The following is a 25,000-nucleotide window of genomic DNA, read 5'->3' as shown; positions in this document are numbered from 1 at the left end:
CGAGGTTATTTTGTGGAATCCTATGATAGTTAACAGTTACTACAAACTCCCAAGTGCTGATTTGCCTGTTGGGATTGTAAGTAGTGTTAGTTTCGGGTTTGGCTTTGATAGCATTACTAGTGATTACAAAGTCATTAGGATTGTCGACTTTAAGGTTCGTCATCTGGTTGGGACTCGTCTAAGTTGTTGTTTTTCTTTATGTAAGAGACAAGTTATGGTTTATAGCTTGAAACGGGGAAGTTGGGGAGTTCCTAAAGAAGAGTTTTGCGATGATAGGCTTGCGTTATTGCATAAGCGTGGTGAACTCGTTAACAACATAGTTCATTGGATTTTCTACGATGATAAAAATGGCGTACATAGGCTTCGAGGCTTTAATCTTTGCTCAGAGCAATGGACCGGTTTATTGCCTTTGCCCGATTTCAAGGGAAACACAAGGAAGTGTGAAAATGTCAAAGATTTAGGTGTTTTGGGTGGATGTTTATGTTTTGTGGTTCGCCCTGATGAATTCAATACCGTTAATGTGTGGATTATGAAGGAGTACGAAGTTAAGAAGTCTTGGTCTAAACTATTTTCTTTGTCGGAAATGGATGTTATTGGACCGTTATGCTCTTCTCCTATAGCTTATTCTACCGGAGGGGATGAAGTTATAGTGAGAAACGAAAGGGATTCATGCGGTTTGATCTGGTTTAATTTGAAAGATAAGACTTTCAAATCTATCGATCATGTTGGTGCTTCCCTTGATATTATTATTTGTAATGGAAGCCTTGTTCCCCTTCCTAAAATAGATGGATTGACCGGAGATGATTAATTTCCAAATATGGAAACTCAATTAAGTATCGTCCTTAATTTGGGTAGTATCATCATAGAAAATCCACTATTTCTGAGCTCTCCGCAATCAGCATTCAATAGTAAAGGGATCTTGGCCAGTGTACTATGGTTTTTGTTTTTTATGGATTGTTTGGTTGGTATAACGATTTCAACTTAAAATCAACCAAGAATTTAACACACACGATATAAACTTTATTCAAATTTGACATAACCTATTATGAGTTTTATTTCACCATAATATGACCCATTGTAAAACTAAAAAATGATCTGAAATAACCAAAAGTCAATATTTTCCGAATAAACTTAAACACGAACATGATACAAATTCTGAAGTCTATCTAAAAACAAAATAACCTAACTTAATGATTACTCAGAACTCAAAAATGACCCAAATTCAAAATAACTTGACTCAAAGTTTTACCGAACTCGATTAAATCCGTTGTACAAACTTCTTCAACCTGAACCGCATTAACTTAACTCAATATAAGCCCGACCTCAAACCAAATCTGGCTCGATATGGTATTGTTCTGAAGATTCACAATCGATTTGACCAATATCAAACATGTTGAGCAACAGCGGAAGCAAGAATTGAAAACAATAAAGACAAAACAAAGAAATTCAAAGCAAACAATAAGAAAAAACACACCAAGAATTATCGTGGTTTACCATCAATGTGATAGCTACGTCCACTGGCACTAAAATTAAATGATTTCACTATAAACCGCTAACAATTACACAAATAAATCAAGTTTTTCTCTCAAAAATGGATTACTTTGTCTCTTGTACTCTTTGTGAAACTCTAGGCCTAGTGAAGGAGGGTTTATATACTAATCTCCCCCCCCCCCAAAAGAAGAAAAAGAAACTTGGGCTTCAAGGAAGTAAGCCAAAACAAGTGAAGAAAACTGGTCCCGTAGAATCCACAACAGGAGCTGAGTCAGCTGACCTCAAGCTCCCACAGCCGTGCCATCGAGTTGGCTGTCCACAACTCCATAGACGCCGACTCGGCGATTTGCACTGTGTACATAGCTTCATTCCAGCCCCTAGCGAAAAATCGGCTTCACTACTACCATCACCAACGCCTACTCGCCGTTGGCTACTGTCTCCAACTTGTTTAGTTGTTTACCCAGTCCCATGATTCAATTAACACCATGAAGAGACTCTAGTTTGAGTCACCATCATCAACAAAACCGACTCGAGTCAAATAATTAATGTGTCCAACAAAACCCACTCTCAAAGCCAATTAAGTAAATGAATTCAAAGCTGAAAACTGTTGTATTTATTTATGATCACAAAATATATACATCACAAGCAGCTTTTACACAATTTTAGTTAGCCAAAGGGGAGAAGATCCTACAACTATAGCTTAATAAGGTCAACCAGGATAATTACTTAATTTTAAGGTTAGCAAATACAGGTAGAACACAAAGGCTGAAGAGTAAAGTTACATGACTAGTACTAATACCGACATAAACAGGGATAAGCCACAAATATATCCTCAAGAAGCAGCAGCTAAAGGAGGCGGGAGAGGAGGAACGCCTTCGAAGTACCTTGATGGCAATGGCATTGAATTGCTACACATTTTCATATCTTCCTTGTCTTCCTCTTCATCTTCATCGGCATCCCAAAGGAAGTGTGCATATGAAGCTAGAACGTAACTGCAAAACGAATATCAGATGTATAATTAGCCTCCATTTACACGAACAATAACACTGCCATTATCCCAATATCAACAGCCAAGTGACTCTAAGTCCTACCTACACAAAGATGTTGTTTTCCAATTGTCCTTTATAAATTGTAAATATCATTTGCACTTCACGTATATAAAGAGCGCAAATTACTAAGCGAGTCAATTTAAAATAGTCCATTATAACATAGAACTACGGATCTTTGACTAATCCCTCTATACTATAATAAACTCAAAGCCTTAAAATCAACCTATGGAGTTGGCTGCATAATCTAACCACATATTGTTGTATGCATAGTTATTAGAATCCCGATTCTGACCTACGATTCTACGATCTTGCGATCCAAAAATAGGCAACCAATCCGAATTGTAAGTAGGATCTTAATGAGGTAGAATCGCGCAATCCTACTTAATTCGAGAATTGAGGTGGTAGGATCATAACACGATTCTACGATCCTACGATTAAACAATCAATTTTACATGGGTAGTTTCAATCGCAAAATATTTTCATATAATATAAATTTCACTTACATATAAATATATATTCAAAACAATTATGTCAATGCCTTTATAAAATTCAAGTTTTTCTTGATTTGCAATTTTAAAATGATTATTAAAAGTATTTTTTTCAAAACTTAATACGATGAAGTCAAATAAGTTTTTTACTTACACTTTAAAACTTAAAAAGAGAACAAATATAATAAATAATCAGTAATCCAAAGCACATTAATACATATTTGTAGGATCACACAATCCTACGATCCATTCTACCGATTTCGATCCTACCTCCTCGATGATCCTAGGTAGAATTCCAATTCTCGATGATCCTAGGTAGAATTCCAATTCTAATAACCACGATTGTATGGCACAGTCTCACCGAGAGAAGAGCCTCATACATGGGTTAAATAGTCAATCTCATAATATTTATGAGAATATAGACTCCTTGCGTTCTCTCACAAGAGTAGACCAAAACTAACACAAATCAACATGAGAGATCATCGACAGGTTAAAATTGGAGGCTCACCAGTCATCAGGGGATGCTTTGACAGCCTGATCAAAGTAAGTTTCAGCTCTTGATGAATCTTTCTGAGTCTTCCATATCAAATCTGCATAGAGCGATAGAAGATTCCCATCACTGGGATTTGCTAGTATTGCTCTCCCACAATACTCTTCTGCTTTAACATAGTCTCCTTGGAACTGTTTGCAATAGCAATTTCATACATCAGCAACACAACAAACTCATTATCCTATATATTTTATGCTTTCAATCATTTAAGTGGAGACAGATTTCCCATTTTCTTCACATTTTTGAATCTAAAATTTTCTAATTAAGTAGCCAATTACCATATGCTTAAAAAAGGAAATATGAGCAGAAATTATCACTATTTTATTACTGAATAACAGGATTCAAAGTGTAAAAACAGTATTATTTTAATTAAGTTCTCAAATTTATTAATTTTAATATTCAATATACATGATTAAAAATCACCAATTTATACTAATTTCATCTCACAATTAGATCAAATCTGATTTCTCACATTTTAGTTGAAAATACATAACAAAAATCATCTCAAATCCCTATTCTAATCATATGTAAAACATAAAAATAAATAAATAAATAAATATACCTCTTTCAAGAATTTGGCATAGTTACCCAAAAGAAGAGGATTCCCAGGATTAGCCTCAATCATTTTCTGATAATACAAATCAGTACTTTCACCACCATTTTCGTTATTCGAATCCCAACTTCCAAACCCAAATCCGAACCCATTTCCGCCGTCAAACCCACCACCTATACCACCGGATCCATCACAACTCAAACCCATATTTTCTCTCTCCACAACATCACACTCCTCTTCCTCATCCTCCACAACTCTCTCTCTCAAACCCAACCCACTATTCATCAGCAGTCTCGATGCAGAACCGAAACCGAACCCGGATTCCAACCCATAACCAGACCCGAATGGGTTTAACTTAGGTGAAACGACGCTAAGGTGACGTAGATCCGACTCAGAAGAAGCTCGGACCAATCTGGATCGAGAACAACACGACGGCGTTAAAGAAATGTTTGATTTGTTGGGTTCGGGTGAAGAAGTAGTAGAAATGGATGCTCCAGATGTTGTATTATTCAGAGCCCATGAATTCAGCAATGGAGTTGATGCACTTCTTAGTAACATTTTCGTTTTCTTTTCTTATTTATTTATCACTCCTTTTTTAAAGAGAAAAAAAGATGTTTTTTATTTGTTTTTTTGGGTGTAGAAAGGAAGAGAGAGAAGGGATTAAATATATACAGGAGAGGAGAGATTTTAAAGCGTTGATTTTAGTAGAACGCGGTACACGGTGAAGGAGGAAAGGACGGTCTAGTGAGTTTAGATTTCTTCATTTTTGCACATTTTGGAATTTAGGAAAATGTTTCTTTATTCAAAATAATTTGTTATATCAAATATTTTTTACATTAATTCTTTATTGGGTCTTTTTAACGTGAAAAATTTTCAATTAAGCCAGTCTAAATTCTTTTTTAAAAAATTAAATTCTGTACAATGAATTTAAATTTTATTTTTTTATTAATGAGCTGCTTTTATCGTCTCACGATAAGAAGGTCTCATACAAGGCTTTTTTTAACATATAAAATAAAAATAATGTGTATGATAAAAATCGGACTTTCTTATTGATTTTTGTTGACATAATCCAATTTTAATTGACGCTTGTTCAATTGAATCCTTACTCATGGCTTTAGTGAAAATTTAGTCAAATTAAACTTGGTGCTCAATTAATCAGAATTATGACCACATTAATGATAAATCCTTGTTTTAAGCTCTATTTAAGAGCAATATGACGAGACTTGTCATTATACACTTAACTTTAAGCGTTACCCAAAGTTATCCAATAATCCATATCAATTGCCATCAGTGAAATAGGTATTGGTAAAATAAATATCTCAAACATGAGATTTCTCAACCATTCCGCTTCACTTGTTGTAAAATGCTAATGCTATAAATTCTAAAACCAGAGTGAAATCAATAATGCAAGTTTATTTCTTAGAAGCCCATGAAATGACACTTCCCCTTTAAACAAAATATCCAACCACTTGTAGATGAATTATCTTCTTTATTAGTGATTTTACATTCATCGAAATATCCTTCTAAACTTAGAGGTTCCCCACTATATAAGAAATCATAATTCATGATACCTTTTAAGTATTTAAAAACTCTAATCTTCGTACTCCCATCTAATGATGTGGACTTGAGTTGCTAGTAAATCTACTTATTAACATTGCAACCGTAACGCTATGTCAGGTCTTATACGTGTCATAGTATACTTTAAGGAACCAAAGACCTTTGAATATTCCAATTATGAAATTTGGGCGCGATACGAGGACCAAACTTCACACTTGGATTCATAGGAGTAGATATTGGACTTGTTTCAAACATAATAAAACGTTTGAGCACTCTCAAAATATATTGAGCTCGACTCAATTGATGTCCATCTCCAATAATCTAAAACCTAAGATCACATTAGCATCTCAAATATTTTTCATTTGAAAAGATCCTGACAAAAAATCTTTGTCTCGTGAACTTGTACTAAATTTATACCAAGATGAGTATATCATCCATATATAGACAAATAATGACAAATAATGACTCTATTATTATGGTCATCAATCTTGCTAAATACACATTTAAATGATTACTTATTGTAATACATTACAATAAGTAATGTATATATATATATATATATATATATATATATATATATATATATATATATATATATATATATATATATATATATATATATATATATATATATATATATATATATATATATATATATATATATATATATATATATATATATATATATATATATATATATATATATATATATATATATATATATATATATATATATATATATATATATATATATCATCCACCTTCAAAATATATTTAGTGACAAAAAATGACTATGGGAGATAGGGTGCCGCTTACCGAACCATTAATTTTAAATAATCTATATACAAATAAAAGCTAGATGGTCTTATTATGAGATGAATATCAATAAGTTTAATTATAATTTTTTTCTCAATATGTGCTCAATACTTGATTTATTTAAGATCCTAATTGATATATTTAAAGTTAAAATTGAATTTTTTAAATAAGTTATAACTAATTATAATTAATTACTTTAAGGTCTGAATTGATCATTCTTAGATCAAAATTGAAATTTTTTATAACGAAGAAGCCATAAACTCTGTCATTTCCAAGAGCATTCGTTGCATCAATTGGCAAACACAATTCAAAATGAACACGTCCTCCACATTCACATCCAGGGTAAGCAAACATTACATCTACAACTTTATTCCCAAGTCCATTATGAACAAAAAATTGTTGGAGGAAGAGAAATATTACTATTATTGATCGATAATTAAATAGTACAGGAACTCTTATGTTTCATTATTCTATTGGAATCATCATGTTGCATCGATTAAGAGTACTTAAAATTGGCAAATATTTTAACACTATAATAGTGTTATACTATTCATTTGTTATTTGAAATTCAAGCATAGAATAATATCATTATATTACCTTCAATTTGAAATTGAGAAAAAAAAAATCATATTTAGGTAGAAATTGATCAGTTTAACGTTAAAATTGATCAATTTCAGGTCTAAATTGAATTTTTTTATTTTAATTGATTTATTTAAAGTTTACATTAAGTTGAAATTGATACATTTAAGGACAAAATTGAAACATTTAATGTCAAAATTGATAAATGTCAAAAAAATGAAAAAAATAAGGGAAAACATATAAGGTTGTTACATGCACGAATTAGGCCGGCCCAAATTCACGGTCTCATAATGAGACCATCTTATCCAAATTTTTATAAATTTTTTATAACAATAAGGTCAAAAGTTCGAATTTTTATTCCTTTTAAACTTTCTTACGAGTTTCCCTTATAAATAACATAGAAATTGTTCCACCTCTAAATAAATTGCTCCCATAACCGCGAAGTTCTTGAAAGAATGCCCTAATTAAAATTTACATGTACTTCTATAGCAACATTCTAGAAGTACCATGTCACCAATTTTGATTTTCCTTTATTTTAAAAATAAAATTAATTGAAACCACTCGCAAAATAATAAAGAACGTGTAACTAATATTCTTAATTGAATCTGAAAATATCTCATTGAGTACTTACCATACAATCATAGTTAGTTGTAGTACAATTCTAAAATATCTGAAAAGTATACCTAACCGAAGAAAAGATAATAAATTATTTTTACAATTCTACTCGAATTTTATTATTTTTTTTCATTTTAGTCCGTTATAAAATTTGTTATATTTACGCTTATTTTTTATTTTTTTGTCTCCATATTCAATTTATTTTTTTATTTTATCAAGATATTTCTTTTCCTTTTCATGAAACGTTATATTTTTAAAAAAAAATTTTTATACTCTCACAATTTTAATTTTTTTTTATATTCCCACGATATATACTTATAGTAAATGTTACAAGGGATTAGAGTTATAAAAAATTAGCTACTAATATCAAGTAGCCAACTAGCCATTAGCCAAACTTGGTGTAACAATGTTTTTACTAAATAAATTGTGGACCATGCCATGTTCTTTTTAAAAGAGACATTGTATACTTGATTAAAGATGTTGGTTTAACAATGAGGATTCAATTTAAGATTTGAACGTTGTCAAATCGGCAGCTCATGTTTATGTACCGTAGATTTAAATCGAATTAATTTACGTTTCAAGTTCCAATTCTAATGCGATCACAATTATATTTGGTGTTGTGTTTGTGAACTACCTTTGCCTTCATTAAATTTGTTATTTTGGTTTGTTTTATTTTTTCTTTTGAAAAATAAAAAACTTCCTTTGCATCAAATAAAGACAAATACAAACACTTAGGGAGGAAACATCACCTTCCCCTATTTTGCATTAATATGGAGAAAAGACTCATCTTTTAGGAAGAGTTGTTCCAACTCACTCTTTATGTGTACATGAAAAAAGGAAACCTCAAAAATAAAATAAGAGTTATAGAAGATCTAAAAAAACAAAAATTAAACCATGCATCAGAGTGATTTGGCTATAGAGCATTTTTTTCCCCCTTTATTTCTTGTTGAAACCTTTCTTCAATAGTACTCATGCTAAGGTGACAAATTGCATCCTTTCTAGCTTTCCAAATGTGATCACAAAGCTACAAGATTAATTACTCTGAATTAAATGGAGTAACATATTTTGTAGATATCATTATATTTTTTCTATTATTGTTTCAGTATGATATTAATAGTTGAAATATTTGAAAAAATATAATATAATATAATATTTATTTTTGTTAGAAAAATTAATAAGTCTTTTTTGTTAAAGCAATTGATAAATTGTGAATTTTATAGCTAGTAATCATTAGCTCTTTATTAAAAATAAAAAAATATAATCATATTTAATATATAATCAAATATTAATTATTTGGTATAAAATATTTCACATAAACTAAATTTTCACAATTATAACTTTGTAAAAGAGTATTGTGCAAGTCTTTGTTTAGGTTTTGCAGCTGATCATTAAGCATTATTGAAGAAAAGTTGTTGTTGTTCATTGCTGATAGTCACGTGTGTTTACTATAGTTGAGTTTATTGTTAAGTTTGTAACTAACTACTAATTAAGGTAGTTAGGTTGTTATAGGTGTTAGTATTTTGTTTCAATGCTAATGTATTTGTCTATATATATATAGGCTAAACATTCTGTAAGTTTACAATAATATCAATACAATTGTTTTTCCTTTTCTCTCTTATTCTGTTCTTTAGCCCTTCCTCTAATATGGTATCAGAGCAGTCTTCGCTTTGAACCTCCATCCCTATTTCTTTCTGTTTCAAGAACACAACAGATTACTTTCTTGATTGATCTATGCCCCCCTCTATCTTTCAATATGGTGAAGAATGACAAGAATCAAGATATCACCATGAATCCTTCAAGTGTATACTACTTACACCCTACTGGTATTGGGTTGAAATTAGTCAATAATGCTTTCAAGGGAGTGAGATTTAAGGGATGGAAAAGAGCAATGACTATAGCTTTATTGCCAAGAACAAAATGAGATTTGTAGATTGGACCGTCAAGAGGACTTCCACAAGTGTATCCAATGGCAAAGCATGGAATCGTGTCAATGATATTGCTATATGACGGATTATGAATGTCGTTGATGAAAACATTACTAAGAGTATCTTGTAGCTGAAAACTGCAAAGGAGGTATGGGATGAACTAGAACATCGCTTTGGTCAATCATCTTTTGCCCAATTGTTTCACATTGAAGAGGAATTGAGCAAGATTGTTCAAACATCAGACATGATTATTGAGGAGTTTTACACCAAAATTAAAGTTATTTGGGATGAATTGGATGCTTTAGATCCAGTTTCCATATGCAATTGTAATGGATGTTAATGTGAAATGACCAAGAAATCCATTCAAAGTCAGCAAAGCAGAAGGCTAGTTTAGTTCTTGATGAAACTGAATAACAAATACCATTAAACTAGAAGCAATGTTTTGATGATGAAACCCACACCCATTGTTCAGAAGCCTATGGTGTACTCTTACAAGAACAAGTCCACCAAGTCATTAGCCATGGACCTGATTCCAAAGATACTACTCCTATGGCATGCAGGGTCGAGAAAAGAAAGTTTCAAGATTACAAGAACAAGAACAAAAGTGATTATCAAAACAACAAGAAACCAAACACAACTTGTTCTGTGATCATTGTAAGATCCCTGGGCATAGCAAAAAAATGTAGGAAGTTTCATAGATACCCATCAAGATACAAGTCAAATTCATGGAGAAAAGACTATTAAACCAATGGATGTAACATCAACTTAGCCAATACTGACAGTAAAGTCCAAGAACAAGTGGATACAAGATTAACACTAGAGCAGTTTGGGCAATTGATGAACCTTCTGAATAAACAAAACAACAATGAAGAAAATAAGGTGCAAGCTACTGCTAACTCAGCACATCTAGCAGGTAAAAAATACTTCAATGCTTATAATGTGCATAATTGGGTCATAGACAGTGGTGCATCTGACCACATATGCTTTCAATTTGATCTGTTTCAAGATTACAAAAAGGTAGAAGGCAAAACCCATTTTGTTGCTATCCCTAATGGAAAACAAGTAAAAGTTGACATCATAGGGAACGTTTTTTTTTGTCTTATGAAATAAAATTAAAGGATGTCCTATATGTGCCATCTTTTCACTTCAACTTTGTGTCAGTAAATAAGCTGGTTAAAGACTTGAAGTGTACTATGTGGTTTAATACTAACAATTGTTTTATCCAGGGGTTTCTGAAGAAGGAGCCTTTGCTTCTTGGTAAAGCACAAAGTGCACTTTACTACATCCAAGATTGCAACGATCTATGTGAAACGCTGCAATTTCAAGCATGCCTAAGTGCACAACAACAGCAGACTAGAAATATTAATAATACCAAATTGTGGCACATTAGAATGGGTCATATGCCTTTCAATAAGCTAGGTCTTTTGTTTTCTGATTTTCATAGACAAAGTTTTGACAATAAATTCATTTGTACTATTTGTCGGGCAAAGAAAACTAGAAATGTATTTCCCAAAAGTTCACTAAAATCAGTTGAAAATTTTCAACTTTTACACATTGATATATGGGGTCCATTGAGACATAATTCAAGGTTCAAAAAAAAACCTATTCATTACCATAGTTGATGATTATTCAAGATTCACTTGGGTATACTTCATCAAACAAAAGTCTAACTTTCTTAAAATCTTTAAAGAATTCTATGAATCTATCCTTACTCAATTTAACAAGAAAATTCAGTGTGTAAGGACAGATAATGCTAAAGAGCTATCTCAAGGAGATATTTTGCAATTTTATAAGGAAAAGAGATTAGCAATCAAACATATTGTGTTGATACCCCTCAACAAAATGGGATAGTTGAGAGGAAGCACAGACACTTGCTTGAAGTCACCAGGGCTCTATACTTTCAATCTAAGCTTCCTGCACATTTTTGGACAGATTGTGTTCTTTGTGCTACATATATCATAAATAGAATGCCACTAAAGCCTATTAAACATAGACACCTTATAAACTTATATATGAAAAGAAGCCCAACTATTCTCTTCTTAAAGCCTTTGAATGCCTTGTTTTTGCTTCCACTTTAAAGAAAAATAGGTGCAAATGTGATGCTAGAGCTGAACCCTGTGTTTTCATAGGATATGCCCCTAAACAAAAGGTATATAAACTCCTTAGTCTAAAGACTAACAATGTGTTCATCTCAAGAGATGTTCAATTTCATGAACAATACTTTCCTTATCAAAATGTTGATAACTCCAATAAAGTTTTGCAAATTTTTCCTCCCAGTATCTACTGATACAGAATGCAAGCATCAAGAAAAAACTTCTAATAAATTGTCTAAAGATATGTTTCTCTCAGAAGTAGAAGCATTTCAAGAAAGACCTAGCAATATTACCTCACAAACTGACTTTGGTTCCACAAGAAAATCTATTAGGATGATAAGAAAACCTAGACATTTACAAGAATTTGTATGTAATAACACCATAGTCAATCATTGGTGTAACATTGTCTCCTATAAAACTCCATTGATAGTCATCATCAAATTGAACAAATGCAGACCAATTATGTAGAGCCTTACTCCTACAAAGAAGCCATCAGAGATCCTTTTTGGGTAGAGGCTATGAACAAAGAAGTTTAAGCTCTAACATATAATAAGACTTAGGAGGTTGTTAACTTCCTTTAGGTAAGAAGGCCATAGGGTCTAAGTGGGTCTTTAAAGTTATACTCAAATCTAATGGCACTTTAGAAAGGTTTAAAGCAAGACTTGTAGCTAAAGGGTTTAATAAAAAACATGGCATTGATTTTGAGGAAACTTTTTCACCTGTGATCGATCAAAATGACCACCATTAGGTGTTTACTTGCCATTGCTGCTAATAACAAATGGCTTGTTCATCAATTAGATGTGAATACTGCTTTTCTTCATGGAGACCTCCATGAGGAAGTATACATGAAGATGCCAGATGGTATTCCAAATCCCGATAACATAGTATGCTTGCTGAAAAAATCTCTATATGGTCTTAAACAAGCCTCTGGGCAATGACATTCTAAGCTAGCTCATGAATTCAAAGTTTTAGGCTATATTCAATCAAAAAATGACTACTCACTGTTTATAAAGAAAGACAAAACTGATATATAACATTGGTTGCAGTATATGTGGATGACATTCTCCTAACAGGAAATAACATTCATGAAGTAGAGACTCTTAAAATGCATCTAGATCACACCTTCACCATTAAAGATCTAGGTCCTTTGCATTATTTTTTGGGTATAGAAGTCAGTCACACTGACAAAGGGATGGTCCTTGCTCAGCAAAAATACACTAAGGAGCTATTAAAGTCTAATGGAATCCAACATTTGAAAAAGGTAGTTACACCTTTAACTCTAAACTTGAAACTTAAGCTTGATGATGGGGAGCTCCTTACTGACCTTACTAAGTACAGAAAACTCATTGGAAAGCTGAATATTTTGTCCAACATAAGATCTGATCTTGCTTACACTATTCAACATCTCAGCCAATACATGCAGCAACCAAGAAGTCCTCATTGGAATGCCCTGTTGCACACTCTTAACTATATATACTCTACATGTGGCCAAGGGATTGTTTTACAAGCAAGATACCTTGACCCTACAGGCTTATTCAGACCCTAATTGGGGAGTGTGTTGTGACTCTAGGAGGTCTGTTTCAGGATATGTGCTTATGCTTGGGTCTTCACCTATTAGTTGGAACTCAAAAAACAGCCAACTGTTGCTAGATCAAGTTCTAAGGCAGAATATAGGGCTATAGCTAATGCAACATCAGAGGTGACTTGGGTTGTTAGGTTGTTACAGGAGCTTGGACTCACAAATCTTAAACTAGTCACCTTGCATTGTGACAACATATCAGCTATCCATAGTGCTAAAAACCCTATATTTCATGAAAGGAATAAGCATATTGAGCTTGATTGCCATTTTACACGTGAAAAAATTATTGAAGGATTGCTCCAATTAACATATTTGCCAACTAGAAATCAATTGGCTGACATATTAACTAAGATCCTTCCTTCAAATCAATTTTTACACCTTTTAACCAAACTAGGCATTTACAACCTCATCCCTAGTTTGAGGGGGAATATTGTGATATTATAATCTGCTTGTGCAAGTCTTTGTTTAGGTTTTAGTATTTCAGGTTTGCAGCTGATCATTAAGCATTATTGAAGAAAGGTTGTTGTTGCTAACAGTCACGTGTGTATACTATAGTTGAGTTTATTGTTATGTTTGTAACTAACTACTAACTAAGGTAGTTAGGTTGTTATAGGTGTTTAGTAATCTGTTTCAATGCTAATGTATTTGTCTATATATATAGGCTAAATATTTTGTAAGTTTACAATAATATCAATACAATTGTTTTTCCTTTTCTCTCTTATTCTGTTCTTTAGCCCTTCCTCTTATAAAGAGAGAGGCAATACTACAACGTACAATTTATTTGTTGAAAAATTTTCTTAGCTCATGCTATCTAGTTTAGTTACTAATTTAAATTTTGGTTTGATTATGGTGTGTCTGATCAACTCGAATGTTTGACTTTGGTTTTATTAGGTCTTGTGATTGTCTCATGTTCAGGGTCAAATAGTCAATATTTATGCCAAGTTTGGTCCAAAATTCAAATTCATGTTAGTTACTAGGATTTTGGTTTGAGTTGATTTTAACCAACACTAATTCAAAAATAAATTAATTCAAGGTTATGATAATCACAAATCGTATTAATATTAGGCCAAGTTGGTTAAGTGTCAAACGTATCACTCTCACCTCACACATGCCATCGTTGACTACTCATGTAGGGTTGTAGGCTATAAATTGACTACATAAACGAGCATATTCTCTCCATCTCAATATTTTAATTGTTGATATCTCTAATTGGACATAATAAAAATCATGGAAAGTTGACATTAATAACATCTAAATCGAGACGAATCAAACATTTTATTTGATTATGCTTTAACTAATATCTAGATTAAGAATTGAATACAAACTAATAAGAGTTGATGGTGAATTAATAGTGCCAATAATCAAATGTTAAGATAACAGTAGGATGAAAAGAGTATGTAGTTACATTTCAGTTTCCCTTTGTTGTTATAGGTGTGTACCCTTGAAAATTGTGTTCATCTTAAAGCTAGTTTAAAACATTGTCACATGGTTGTAGAGTTCTTAATAAATGAGTTTCCTTGAAGAGAAGATGCATCTTGTACGTATAGGTGGTTTTATGAATCTTTTAGAGCTCTTTTACTTAATCTCATATCATGTCGGGGTATTTTATTACAAATCAGGGTAGATGCATTTGGTATTGATTCTAGGTAATTATAAAGATCATGGACTAGACTGACATATACAACAAGTACGATTTGACTGAAGTAATCCAAACTACCAAACCTAAGACCTGAAGGAGATATGAGAAATGATAACAAGATCCCTTAACATAATATAAGTCAAGCACATATAATTTTAACTGATCAACCCAAAAATAACCGAAAATAAATTAAATGAAAAGATTTTATTGGTGAAATGAATTCTTACTCCAAGCTGGCCACACCTAAAATATATTATTTTGATGTTTAAATTATATTTTAATTTAAAATCATTTACATATTTATATTTCATAATAGCTTGAAAGAGCACTAAAGTAAGTTCACCAAACCCAATCGAATTCAACTATTCGAGCTAGTTGGCCCAAATTGGCTCAACCAAAAATCGGTAGATTGAATCCAAGTTGCCCAAACATATTAAAGTTATAAATTTAGATATGCTCAAGTTGATTACTAATGAGTATGCATGAGATTAAAGTTTAAGTTGGGTGAAGGACTAAGAAGCTTTTCAAGCAGAGTCAAAATTTTACTTTGTAGTACATTTGTAAACTTAAATTGATTAACCAATTGTGTTTTGAGTTAGGATCTCTAGCGTTAGGCTCAATTTGTGCTGGGTCAAACCAAGATTTGAACATAATTAGACTTGTTCGATGTCATCTCAAATTCAGGGGTACATCAAGTCCTTCAATTCTAACTATATTAGGTATGAGTTTGAGCTAAAATCAAGTCAGTTTAAATCACAGATCGAGTCAACAGAATTTGATTAAAATACCAACTCGGCTACCAGCTTTCTTGTTTGTTCCCATCCCTTATAATTTAAGTCAATGTAAAATTATTTACATTTATTGGCACATTTTAGTGTTGTAAACATCAGAAATGGAAAGAAGCCAAAGTTGAATGGAATAGTGATCATTTTCTCCAGGGAATGGCCCTCCATTTTTATATTCACGTGACTATGGAAATTCTGCACCGTAGGTTGAGCTTTAAACGTCTATTGTCTTGCCAAGCCTTGTAAAAATCGTACCCTACCGAGCACTCTATACATCATTACATGTGATATTTTATCTCTTAACGAAAAATATATATAAAAAAAACATAAATCACTTTCAATCTCCTTTCCTTGCACTTTCTAGTGTTTCTTTTTTAATTTTTATTATTGATTAATGGTGTTTCTCACGATGAACTCCTATTAATCAAGATTCACTAATTTATATGAATTATTTTTTTCATTTAAAGTTTCTGGTTTCATGTGGACTACCATGTGTTGTTATTTATATCTTATGTGTTCTAGGCAAAATAAAAGAAATTGACCTTTTCTATACAAAACTTTTGTTATAAATTTATAAGCGGTGTTCAATGTCCTACAAGACAACATTGCTGAATTAAACTATTATACCGCTTTCTAGCACTGGGCCCTATTCAAATGTTAATCTTGGCTAAGGTTAGGAACAACTCTGCCACCATTGAAACTGATATATTAGTTCATGTAGGTAACTCTGATCTTTTTGGAACAAGACATCAGCATTATTATTACTGTTTTTTTCCCATGAACTAGTGTTAAACAATAACTATGTCGGACATGTTATTTGTTATTTTTTACTGCTCACAAATTCTTGTATGAGACGGTTTCACCGTGAGACATGCCTCATACTTGGGTTAGATAGCCCGATAATAGAAACTTTTAGCTTATGAGCTTCGTATTTTAAGATTATCTCACTGTAAGATGGACTCATACAAGACGGGCTGTTAACTGCTTGTTATGCATTTATATTGTATAGGCTAAGAAAAATAATGCGTGCGGATATGAATTCATCTAAGTAATTTTATGCCATGTTTGGGAGTTATGATTTTATTTGGAAATTTAGAATTGACTCAAATTTATTGTTTGGCAAATTAAAAATTTTAAAATTTGAATTTGAATTGAATTCTATCATTGTTTTTAAAATAGTTAAAGTTGAGAATTTGAAAATAACTACCCAAACCTTGTTATTTTTAAATTCTTTATTTATGATTTCATAATTTAAAATAATTTCATGAATGACTACCCAAACACTATATTAAGTTAATGTAGATACTCCATGGTGTTTGTGGAATGTGGACCTTATACAAACAATATAGCACAGCTGGAAAATATGTTTCCATATCGCTTTTGTGGGCTCCAACTCCATCAAATTCGACGGCTAAAATCAGCTCGAAATCAAATTATGGGCTTGGCTTCAATAATGTATACTGTAGTCTCTAGTATTCTTATCTTTTTTTTTTTAATTATTTAAAAAGATGTAATTTCTGTTATCATGACTGTAGTAATAAAGAAGAATGAGGCAGCACACTATTGTACGGATTAAGTACTTAACCTTCTCTTACAACTTTATTTTTGTTAGATTTTGATGCTCATTGATTGAATGTAGTAATCTTAAGGTTCTTTAGGTATGATTATTAATTTATTATGGTTAAAGTTCAAAATTTAGGGTTTGAATTATAGGGCAAATGAACCCACATGGTTATTTATAGAACTATAATAGATATTTTTATTACTTGTTATTTATCTGAATTAGGATTTTGTTGTTGATAGCTTCTCAATTAGGATTTAAAATAGTATAACTAATCTTTGTTATTGCTGATTTTGGCTTAATTTTGATTAGAATTGAGCTTATTGATTTGATGTTTGCCTCAATGTTTGGTTTTAATTAATTAATGATTTAGTGCAAATCTCAATAATTTTGTATGTGTCAAAGATCAGTCTTGTAAAATATGGGAGAAAATCATTTTGAAAGGGAAGATTAGTCAATAATTTGGGAAGGGAAATTTAGTCTAAGATTGTTGGAACAAATGAAGCAAAGTTTTTGGGAAGAAAATAAGAGCGCGACAAAATGATGAAGAAATTCATTAAAAGTTAATCATTAAGTATACCTATAGAATGTAGCCCACACGGTGTAAATCAAATATGCTATCTTTTATGCAAGTGGGGCATTTGTTGGATTAGGAAGGAGGAAGCACTATCTGGGGAATTAAATGCACCACTACGAGATGAAACAAAGATTTGACACGTCAAGGGACGTAAACAACCTTAACATGCCAGTGATTTTGGGGAATGCTGAAGACAGTTGTTGATGGATTAAATAGAATATTCTTTACATCAAATGATAGACTATAAATATTCCAAGAAACGCCATAAATGAGGTAATAAATTTTCTAGAAAGAATAGTACAATAAGAATAATAATCTCAAGAACAATTAATACTTGAGCATTGAATATAGACTGTTTTTCAAGTACTCACATTGATCTCCAAGAATATTAAAGATGATCTGTAACGGGAGCGGCAATCTTGATACATAATTAACATTTAATAATAGTGTTTAATACAAAAATATTGCGGAAGTCTTAAAAAGCCAAACTGTTAAAAACTCTAAATCATATAAACAAAAGTTGTTTAAAATAAAAGTAAAATATTACATCTGATAAGAAATATTGTTTGCTCAAAATGAAAAAAAGATACATCCACATCAAGTCATCAATAAAGGTACAAAAAACAGCTAAGTTCTCAATAAATAGTAATTGCTGCGCCTGGATTGAAACATAAAACTAAATCCTGCAAAATGATGACATCCATGATACGGATGACAGCCGATTGAATCGGTCAGCACTTAACGCCGAGCATAACTTCCTATCCGGCTCAAAATACGAAAATTATACGCTACATTTACAAAATAATAATTTAAGTACGAATTTATAATTAATTGACACCACTGTATACTTTTACTATAATCTTTTCTGTTCCATACTTTTAAGTCATTAAGATACCAATCTCAATCCTGACAGAAGTACGTTACTACCACTTATACAATTCGGTAATCTTAACACTTAAGTGAGTTCATTTGGTTAATACTCATAATTGTGTCATACATCATAGCATCAACACTTATCAAGTTTATCACTGATCAACATGCACAACAATATGACACCTAATATATGTAAGGGTCTGGTTAGGTGAGGACCGTAGTCCTAAACCATAACTGTGGTGGGAGTCGTCACCCCTCCAATACAATCATGCTCGAGCTTTACATGATAGGTAGCTAACCCCCTGTTTTACATCGCACTTTACGTGCCGGCCAACACGGACGCCACGATTTTACATGCCGGTCCATGGTTCGACATTACCTTACTATCAGGGTCATTCAATCAATATTCATTCACACAAGTACATCACATTTTTATTACTACAATTTGACTTTGACTTTGACTTTGATCAACTTAGGTGATATCCTCTTTTATTTAATAAAATTCTTAATTATAACATAAAAATTAACCTTTATGTCTCTATACATTTATTATAAAATTTTTACACATTAAATTTTATTTATAACTTTATTTTTAATTGTTCACTAAATTCACACTAATAACTTAGTATTTTATTAATAGTCTCCAAATTAATATTTTTCCACAAGTAGCTACTAAAATATATTTCTCTCTAAATAAGTTCCCAAAATCAACATTTCTAACTTTATAATAAATAAAAACTTATAATTTCACAAAAATCCATATTTCTAGTTTTAAAACAAGTCAAACTTATAATTTTCACAAAAGTCAATATTTGTAGTTATAAAACAAGTAAAATTTATAATGTCACAAAATTAATATTTCACACATAGTTTGAGCGGCAAGTTTACTAAAAGTACTTTTACATCATTTTACATAAATTTTGGTCAAATAATTAGCAAATAAAATATAGTGTACTAAATCACTAGTGGAAAAAATCTTATTTGCTACATGACATATATTGCGGTTTTTCAATTACGCAGCATAAAATAGGATGAAAAAACAGGGAAAAAAATTACGTTATATGCTGCGGTTCCCCAAATACCGCAATATATAGTCTATTTTAAGAAAAAACAAATAAAAATTACATTATTTGCTGCGTTTTTGAAGAACCGCAGCATATAATGTAAATTATATATTTATTTTAAAAAACGCGCGTCTCATATATTATTCTTGTTCAATAAGCTAAACTACTATTTCATTATAACGTTAACAAAAGCTAGCTAAACCCTTCTAAAACCCACGAAAAACCACTACTGCTGCTCTTGAATTCTTTATCTTCGTCGTTCTTCAACCCACGAACAACTGCTAAACCCACGAAACAAAAGCTAAACTACTGTGTTCTTCAAAACCCACGAACAACTATTCGAAAAACCCACGAATTCTTCATCTTCTTGTTCACAGCATTGTTGTTGTTCATCTTCAAAACCCACGAAATTGAGGTATAATTTCTTTTTTCAATATATTAAATCCTTAAGTTTTGCTTGCTATTCGAAACCCACGAAATTTAGGGCTAATTTTTTTTATAATAATTTTGTTTTTGTTTTTTAACCCTAGAAATCAAGGTAATTTTATTTTTTTTTTACCTTGCAAGTTCATATTTTTATTGTTTTACTCGTAATTTAGTGCTAAAGATATCAATTATTTGTGAGTTTGACATTTTCATGTTTATGTTATTAATTTGTTAGTTATTTGTGTATTTTGTTAAAAATGTGGTTTGTTGTTGTACATATGTTTTAATTATTAGAATTATAAAGAACATACATATTCTTAGGGTTAAATGATTTATTTTTTGGCTTAATATCGATGTATGTAGTATAGAATTAGAATATGTTTGGTTATATATAATTAGAATATGAAGTATCAAGTATGAAGTATATAATGTTAGTTACTTTAAATGATTTTATTTTAGAATACTAGTATATATTTAGGGTTAAATTAATGGTTTTAGTATAAATAATTATATATTTTTAAGGCTAAATATGTTTGGTATAAATTAGTATATATGTTTAAAAATGATTATTAATTTTATTTTGAATTAATTAATCACACTTAGGATGACAAAAGAACATTCTTGGATGTATGGAAGCATTGACTCGTCAGAATTTATTGATGGCGTATTAGAATTTTGTAGTATTGCTGTAGAATTTTGTAGAATTACGTGCTAAGTTGCGTTTTTAAGGTTTTTAAAGCGTTTTTGGCACTTTTTCGCATAAAGTAGTTCAAACTTGGTTTGTTTTGCATGAAACTTGGCACACAACACTATTTGATATATATATATATATATATATATATATATATATATATATATATATATATATATATATATATATATATATATATATATATATATATATATATATATATATATATATATATATATATATATATATATATATATATTATTGTGTTGAAATGGTTAGAATTGAAAACAAAAGTCATATGCTTGAAATTACGTGCTAAGTTGCGTTTTTAAGGTTTTTAAAGCTTTTTTGGCACTTTCTCGCATAAAGTAGTTCAAACTTGGTTTGTTTTGCATGAAACATGACGCACAACACTATTTGGTATATATTATTGTGTTGAAATGGTTATAATCGAATATCATAGTCATATGCTTGAAATTACGTACTAAGTTGCATTTTAAGGTTTTTAAAGCGTTTTTGGCACTATCTTTAGTAAAGTAGTTCAAACTTGGTTTGTTTTGCATGAAACTTGGCATACAACACTATTTGGTATATATTATTGTGTTAAAAAGTTAGAATTGAAATTACGTCCCTATGTTGTTCTAATATATTTCTATTCATATTCATTCAGGTACTCATCTATAATGCACCTTTTCAGAGATGAAATTGTCCCCGAGATTGAGACTTCTGATAATGAGCATCATAGTGAGTCGAACAAGGACTATGATCCCGAGATGGAGAAGGACATAATTGATGATGATCATGACTCCGAAGAGAGGGGTGATAAAGAGGATGAAGACCCTTACATTAGACACGAGAATATGGCTGAAAACACCCCACCATATCCCTCGGAGATAGAGATAGTACCAACGGATGTTCCCAGCACCACTACTAGCGTTGGTTCTAAGAAGAGAAAAGGACGAGGTCCTACGAAAAGCCTCAAAGTCACAGAACCAATGCACTTGGAATATAATGCATTGACTCAACCCTGTGGCAAATGGCATAGGCAATATGGAAAACAAATCGGCATATGTATCCGTAAAATTTCTATATTGTACGCATGGAACAAGATTCCAGAGGGTTAGAAGAACTCTCTATGGGATGATACTGTGATAAGCAATTTTACTATTTTTATTCATTTAGTTTCATTTTAAAATTAATTTAATTGACACTAATAAATATAATTTTTCTTTTTTGTAGAATGTTTTTCACATTGAGAATGATGAAGAGAAGAAGAATGTTTTTCATTCAGTTGTTGCTAAAAGATTCAGAGATTTCAAATCCAAGCTTGTAATTGGCTGGATCACCAAAAAACGTGCCCATAAGACCAAGAAGGTCAAAATGGGAAACGAAGCTGGAGACCAAGCACCTGCAAAGATGCCACGTGAAATATGGGGTCATATTGAAGAATGAATGGGAATCGTTAGTTGCCAAAAAAAATAACTCCCACCGAAGTTGTAAGTATTCCATTATATTATAGCTTTTGATTTAATTTTACTTCTTTTGATTCAATCATTAAACTAATATATGACATTTTATTTCTATTGATTAAGTAGGAAAAAACGTGGTAAAGCTTCTGAATCAGCAAGCAAAAGGAAGTTTTACCATCACTTGGGCCCAAAAACGTACGATGAGGCCCGAAAAGAGTAGGTTGATGCGGGTGTATACCCCATTCAGAGTCCCACGACCTCATCTACGACTACCTCTGCATCTGTGAATACTCCTGCTGGAGATCGGGTGCGAGATTGGTACTGTGGACTTCATTCCCGAGATTCAAGTGGTAAATTTACCATTAATGATTCGGGAACGAAGAAGGTTGCTGATGCTGTGGTGAGTTTTGAAATTATTAATTATATGCTTGATTTGTTTTGTATTTTTTGGCTCTGATATACTATAAACTAATTTTTATATATGTCACTTTTTATTTGAATAGATGGGCTGGAAGGAAAAAGAAGTAACGGGGGATTTCACCCCTAGAGACAATGTTGATGCATTGCATATGGTCTTTCCGAAAATGAGGGGTCCGCGTGGGGTTAAAGAAGGCTTCGGCAAAGAGTGTGTCGCTACTCAATCAAGAATGATGCCACCTGAAGAACTACCAAACCTCAGAAGGGAAATTACAAAGGATGTTCTCGATAGAGTTGCATTCGTTTTGCAGAAGATGGGAGCACCCACTATAGACATGGCAAATATGATTGTCGAGGATTAGCAAAGTCAACATGGGGATCCTAAGGCTTCGGTCGAGCGAACACCTGAGCTGACACCCGAGCCTATTACCCCCGTAGCTCAAAATCCAACACTCCAACCCATTACTACCCTCGAAGCTTAAAATCCTACACCGGAGACCGTGAACTCCGAAGCTCAAAATCTTGAGCCAACACCCGAGTATGTGGTAAAGTTATGATGATAATTGTTTTAATATTTTATTATGATGCTAATTATACTAAACGACACAATTTTCAGGAGGCGACTCCTCGTTATCTTTTGCTGCCTCAGTTAGGTGTTGCTGGTGGTGGCGACTTAACTGAAGTTGCATATGGTGTGGCACAGCCAACCAAAGAGGGCTAAATAGTGCATTCCATGCATGTTACTAGTGGCCATATAAGTGTGACTATAAAAATTATTGTAAAGGGGTTTGAAGATTTCTCACTCCCGGTTCCAAGGCTCCATTATTGTAAAGGGGTTTGAAGATTTCTCACTCTCGGTTCTAATGCCAGAATGGAGCCTTGAGAAACTATCAGACGCCCAAGGTAGTTTCGTCACATGGCCATATGCTTGGGTCCGATTCACTACCTAGGTAATAATTATTTGTATCTTATTTATTTTTATTATTTTAATTGCATGCTTACACTAATTAAATTTTATAAATTCAAATAGCAAAAGAATCCAAAGGGGTCTAAGAGAGAGATCAGTTCCTCATCAAAGGCGTCGACTGGTTCAAAGTCGGTGGCAACCAATCCAATTTTGACTAATGCGGAGCTAAAAGATCTCTCTCCAGATTGCAAATGGCTGCACACATGTGCATCTCGCATGTATGAGGATGACCCTATCATGCTACCCCTATAGAAAGACCAATTCAGCATTGCTGAAAACCCTTTTGTAATTATCGGTTCTAGTGATATTGGGCAATTTTTAAGAGGAGACATGTTGAATGTAGCTCTTATCCATTTCTACATGAGGTGATGCTCATTATCTTACAATTTGGGCTTTATTTTTTAATTGTTTTAATAACCTAATTACTAAAAAAGTTTTTTTATTCGGGAGTTTAGTACGGCTTTTGAGGAGCTAAATTGTTGCAAACCTCCAATAAAAATTGGATGGTTTTGTCCTAAAACGATTTCGGGTATTAGATGCCTAAATGTGCCAGATGACGTTAAAGCATACATTGAGACTGCTTTGAAATATTTGCTTGCATCTAAACACACGTTCATTCTAGCTCCATATGTGGAAAAGTACGTTTATTTTTGAAATTGAACTTATTTTTTGTTTTTTTATCTAAGTTCACATATTCTCTATTTTGTTGATTTTAAATTTTCGTTTTTAGTTTGCATTGGATGAGTTTGGTCATATGTCCTTTGACTAATACCGTGCACGTATTCTACTCGTTACATAAAGCTCATAGATCGCCTCGCAACACAAGATTCAAAGCCTTATTGAATGCGTAATTTTATAAATTATACCAATTTCATTTTTGGCACTTTCTCGCATAAAGTGGTTCAAACTTGGTTTGTTTGACACGAAACTTGGCACACAACACTATTTGGTATATATATTATTGTGTTAAAATGGTTAGAATTGAAAACAATAGTCATATGCTTGATATTACGTGCTAAGTTGCTTTTTTAAGGTTTTTTAAGTGTTTTTGGCAATTTCTCGCATAAAGTGGTTCAAACTTAGTTTGTTTGGCACAAAACTTCGCACACAACACTATTTGATATATTTTATTGTGTTGAAATGGTTAGAATTGAAAGCAATAGTCATATGCTTGAAATTATATGCTAAGTTGCTTTTTAAAGGTATTTTAAGCGTTTTTTGCACTTTCTCACATAA

The 25,000-nt window shown here is 32.0% G+C and overlaps 2 protein-coding genes across 2 annotated transcripts in view; one reads left to right on the top strand and one right to left on the bottom strand.

Annotated features, from left to right (window-relative positions):
• The window catches only part of LOC130814934 (F-box protein CPR1-like), a 2,379-nt gene extending 444 nt beyond the window's left edge, over positions 1-1,935 (top strand). The window contains exon 1 of the mRNA XM_057681221.1: positions 1-1,935. This exon is cut by the window's left edge and continues 444 nt beyond it. Within this exon, the coding sequence (XP_057537204.1) occupies positions 1-808 (808 nt within the window). The 3' untranslated portion in view covers positions 809-1,935.
• A 142-nt stretch (positions 1,936-2,077) lies between these two features.
• LOC130814935 (uncharacterized) lies at positions 2,078-4,917 on the bottom strand. The gene is made up of 3 exons (XM_057681222.1): positions 4,141-4,917; positions 3,537-3,709; positions 2,078-2,483 (listed from the first exon to the last, which is right to left on the bottom strand). The coding sequence occupies exons 1-3, from the start codon at positions 4,687-4,689 to the stop codon at positions 2,324-2,326; spliced, it is 882 nt and encodes a 293-aa protein (XP_057537205.1). The 5' UTR covers positions 4,690-4,917; the 3' UTR covers positions 2,078-2,323.
• Between the last annotated feature and the right edge of the window lie 20,083 nt (positions 4,918-25,000).

This window comes from Amaranthus tricolor, chromosome 6, assembly GCF_026212465.1.
Source record: "Amaranthus tricolor cultivar Red isolate AtriRed21 chromosome 6, ASM2621246v1, whole genome shotgun sequence".
Lineage (NCBI taxonomy): Eukaryota > Viridiplantae > Streptophyta > Magnoliopsida > Caryophyllales > Amaranthaceae > Amaranthus > Amaranthus tricolor.
Note: the sequence above shows the minus strand (reverse complement) of the source record. Positions and strands in the feature narration are given on the sequence as shown.

Excerpts from the sequence above, each read along its gene's own strand:
- LOC130814935 (XM_057681222.1), bottom strand. The coding sequence starts at position 4,689 with ATGTTACTAAGAAGTGCATCAACTCCATTGCTGAATTCATGGGCTCTG. Across the intron at positions 3,710-4,140 it reads ATGCCAAATTCTTGAAAGAG|TTCCAAGGAGACTATGTTAA; the intron begins GTATATTTATTT and ends TATTGCAAACAG. Across the intron at positions 2,484-3,536 it reads AAAGCATCCCCTGATGACTG|TTACGTTCTAGCTTCATATG; the intron begins GTGAGCCTCCAA and ends TTCGTTTTGCAG.